A 4,233-nucleotide genomic window follows, 5' to 3' on the forward strand; every position below is an offset into this window, starting at 1 on the left:
AAGTGCAATGCTATGATCAGGTTAAAAGAAATTGTTTTCCAACTTTATCCGTTCATCCTGCAGAAAACAACATAGTTTTATTCAATACTCAACATATGAACCAATTACAAATATATCTAATGCTATTAACTTATATTAATTTATTTTTAAAACAAATGTTTTAAAACAATTTTACAAAAAGGGAGAGGACGCTCTATGCAGTTTATGTAATTTCCTGAAACCTGTGAGGTACACCCCACGTCCTAAAAATCTTCACTGTGGTCGGCGTAGTTAATATCAAGAGTATTATATCTGATATTAACTTATAGTTTTTACAAAATGTCTGGATTTGATGCTTTTGAGTCTGATTTTAATAATGAAAGTCTTCCAGAAGAAGACCCAGTTGCTGAATTTTATGCAAGAGAACAGAATGAATTAGCAGGGCTAGAAGATGACTTGAATTTTGAGTCTCCAGCAAAATCTCAGACAGACTCTCACTCTCAGCAAGCCACTGCCGACTACGAAAATAGTAGGTTTTATAATATGAGTATGGTTGTAGACTATTTTTCTTAAACATAAATTATATCAACAAATATTTTCCTAATTTGAAAGGTAGTGTTGGTAGCAACTGAGTAAGGTTTTGTGATCTTGGTTCTAAGTGTATTAACTTGATTTAAAATTGGGTTTAAATAATGTAATGATAATATATTAGCATGAAATTAATTACAATTGGATCATTTCTTAAAATTATCCTAAGAAATTAAACAGGCTACTTAAAATTGGGAGGTTCTCTTAAAAATGACCCAATGGAGACCATGTTAGAAGATTGGTAACAGACAAAGAAATAAATCATATAAAAGAAATTACCACAGTAAGGGTATTGCTTACAAATTATTAATGGTGTCCTGCATCTGTATAGTAAATATAGTTTGATAATGCTATAGAACTAAGGATAGTTGTACTTGTAGCAAATTTTTTAACTAGCAGATTCATATTTATAAATTAAAGCAAACTTGTATATTTATTTTTTCACAACAAAATTAAGTCTCTAATGTTTATTCTTTTTTATTATACAAATGGTTTATAATAGCATTTTTATCTTTATCACTTGCATGTTCTAATTCAGTAAAGCAATAGCATTTAAATTTTCACAAGGTATATCTACTTTAAAGCAGCAAGAAATGTGAGGTCAGTAAAACTAAAAACCTGTCACTGCAGTCACCAGTAAATCTCTTAAACTTTGCTTGGTCATTGAAACATCTGCATGGCTCAACTATATCATTCTAGGAAACAAAAATTTTAGTTTGTAATAGTTATTTTTGAGATCCCCAAATATCTAACTTAATGAATATATATATATGTGATAAAACTAAAGTAGTGGAACTTGCAAGAACTTGCCCAAAATTAAATATGTAATCATAAGAAGTACAGGAGAAATATTTGTATCACAGAACGGTAGAATAATCCTTATTTCATGACTCTTCTGCCCCCTAAATTGCAAGGTCTTTTTAACAGTTTTCTCAAACTTAGACATTATAGTTTTTAACCTGTCTAAGAAGTAAATCCTTTAAAAGGCCTTCCTTTTGATGTATACATTGTTTGTCACCACTGATGGGCTTATTATGAACACTGGACTTTTAATCTTTAGGTTACTAATCTCTGGAACCCTTGTCCTTAACAGGAGTTTCGATTCATTTTATTATATTTTTTATATGCTGAAGTATGACAGGGTAGTTTTCTTACTCAATTCTTTTTTTAATAACCCTAATATTTGTATGGTTATTTTAGCATATAGAACTTACCTTGCATTTTCTCTCCATGGTACCTCCAAAGTCAATGACAGATATACACTCCTGTAATGCTTTGTTTTTGAAGTATACTCTTCCTAGGTAGTGCCAATAGTTTGTCTCTTGTAAATGGTCAAGTTGTATAGGTTTGCTCAGATTCATCTTATTCTTGAGGGCAAGTGAAGAGGGGTTAAAAAAGATGATGTAATCTAGATTATATCTTCATGTTCTTCGTCAGCAAGAGTATTAAATCTTGATCTCATAACTTTGGTTTCTCATTCTCATATAGTTGATTGGTTAAGCACTGTACACTTGTATTGTCATACTACTGCATCTAAAGAAAGATAGAAAGCTATTATCCAAGTTTTTCCTATTCTCAGGGACTTGCAAATATTTGTAAAAAAAATGCTTAAAATTTTGTTTTTGATCAGAAATAAGTTTTTTGGGCACACCATAGTCTATAATGTGTACCTGTATATAAAATTGATAATGAGTTTTTGTGCTAGTGTTCCAGCTTTTTGGTTTAGCACAGCATTTGCTTAGCCATTTTGTAAAGAATTCTTATCACCAAACTACCATTATATACTTATTTCACCATCTGACTGATAATGGATTAAGGACATCAATGGCTTCTGTTTTTAAAGTGATGTTAAAACAGTGTATTATTGTAAGTGCCCATGATGATGATGATGCTGCTTCTGTAATTCTATGTGTGGTACCACTCCTTATTAGATTGTTGATTTGCACTTGTATAACCTTTCATAATGTTTATTAAAAGATTTCTTAATGAATTTATATCTTAAGTGTTTCTAAAGCCATCTTTATATTTGATCTATGTTATTCTGGGCAGATATAGTTTGACTGATAACTACCATGTCAATTTGAAACTATACAGAATATAATTCTGACTGTACTAATTTGACAGTCTTTCACAAGTAAGTTGTGCATGTTGTATGTATAAATACAGTTTTTTTTTAACATGCCCCTCAGGAGCGAAGCGGTGTCTTTACACTAGAATTTGCTGAATATTAAAAGCAAGTTCAATCTGGAAACTCTCAAAGAGGGTGGTTTTGGATCTATCTTTGAGACAAGTTTTCATTTGATAATTGATATATTTTTAAGTGAAATACAGCATCCTCAAGTCTCCATACTAGCCAGTACTAAGATCTACCCACTGGGAGTAAATTCAATATATATCAGTAAAGCCACATTCTCAGCATCATAAATTTTTTAAGCATTTGCCAACCTTTTATGCTTCTGCTATCACTTTTTTATGTTTAACTTTCATTTGAGATATGAACAATTTTCCCTGCAATTTGGTAGGGAAAGTGGAATCATCACGATAGTCAGCAGTAGGATGAGCAGACAGGAACACTTTGAAAGCAGGTACAGGCATAATATTGTACTTGGCTTGCTGCACAATATCTACAAGGTGGTTCTAAATGGTTCCTGAATACCTCTGTGTGTCATTTAGAGACTTCTATGCTTCTTATGCTTAGCCATTAAGCTTGTGGCACACTGATGAATTTCAGTTAACCTTATCACTTCAAACCACTTTTCACAGCCCCAATGCTAAAATAGTGCAGGAAATGCCTTCTTTTTAGCCAATAAAAATGTGAAAAAAAATTCAGTTCAAATTAAAAAAAACTGGATTGGGAATTTTTTTTTCAACAAAAATGTCCCCCACTTGCCCATTAGGGGCCTGTTAACAAAATATTTTTACTAAAGATTTGTTTGTGAACTTTTGAAGCCTTAGCTAATTCATTCTGAATGTAAAGTGATTTTCAAAATTAAGAATAAATACTTTTTTTTCATCTCACAGTTTTTATAATTTGTATGTATAGCCTCTAGGACCACCTAATGAATGTGAATTTTTTTCACTAAAACTTTATGCTTAATCTCGTATATCCTCTAACCTAAAACTAAATAGCAAAGTCATTAGAATGAAAAGTTGAAAAATATGAAATAAAATGAAAAAATATTTTTTTTTTCTAGAATGACTGTAGATTATAACAGACAATTACAATTATTTTTTCTAGAATGACTGCAGATTATAATAGACAATTACAATTCTTGAAGGTAGCTTGTATATGTGGAAACATCTGTTAGCTGAGTTCTTGCACAGATCTTAAAATATAACATTGATAAATGGAAACATAGGCACATGTAGATATGTAGATCTTGAAAGTCGAGTTGTTCAGAACTTGAAAATAGCATTGATAACTGGACCCATTGTTGGTTGAGATGTTGCAAAGGAAATATCTGCTGAAACTTTTCGCCAGACACTAATCATAGCAGAACCATCTGGAAAATGATCTATACGAAATAGCACAGCTTATAAAATGAGTCAGATCAACGTAGGCCAGTAAGGCAGTCACTGATTGGCAAACCCTCAGCCAATCAGGAAATGTCACAGACCTACTGAAGGATGTTTAGATTGTATAGGAATTCTTTTTGGAGGCAAAGG

The 4,233-nt window shown here is 31.6% G+C and overlaps 1 protein-coding gene across 2 annotated transcripts in view; it reads left to right on the forward strand.

Moving 5' to 3' along the window:
* The first annotated feature begins 206 nt into the window (after positions 1-206).
* Positions 207-4,233, forward strand: part of LOC106471073 (clathrin light chain B-like) — a 21,459-nt gene continuing 17,432 nt past the window's right edge. Inside the window, exon 1 of one of the 2 annotated variants that reach the window (XM_022399701.1) lies at positions 207-508. In XM_022399701.1, coding sequence (XP_022255409.1) covers positions 319-508 — 190 coding nt within the window. In that variant the 5' untranslated portion in view covers positions 207-318. The remainder of the gene's footprint in view (positions 509-4,233) is intronic. The other variant, XM_013931663.2, reaches the window with a different exon arrangement.

The sequence above is a fragment of the Limulus polyphemus genome, unplaced genomic scaffold (assembly GCF_000517525.1).
Source record: "Limulus polyphemus unplaced genomic scaffold, Limulus_polyphemus-2.1.2 Scaffold4391, whole genome shotgun sequence".
NCBI classification, from domain to species: domain Eukaryota; kingdom Metazoa; phylum Arthropoda; class Merostomata; order Xiphosura; family Limulidae; genus Limulus; species Limulus polyphemus.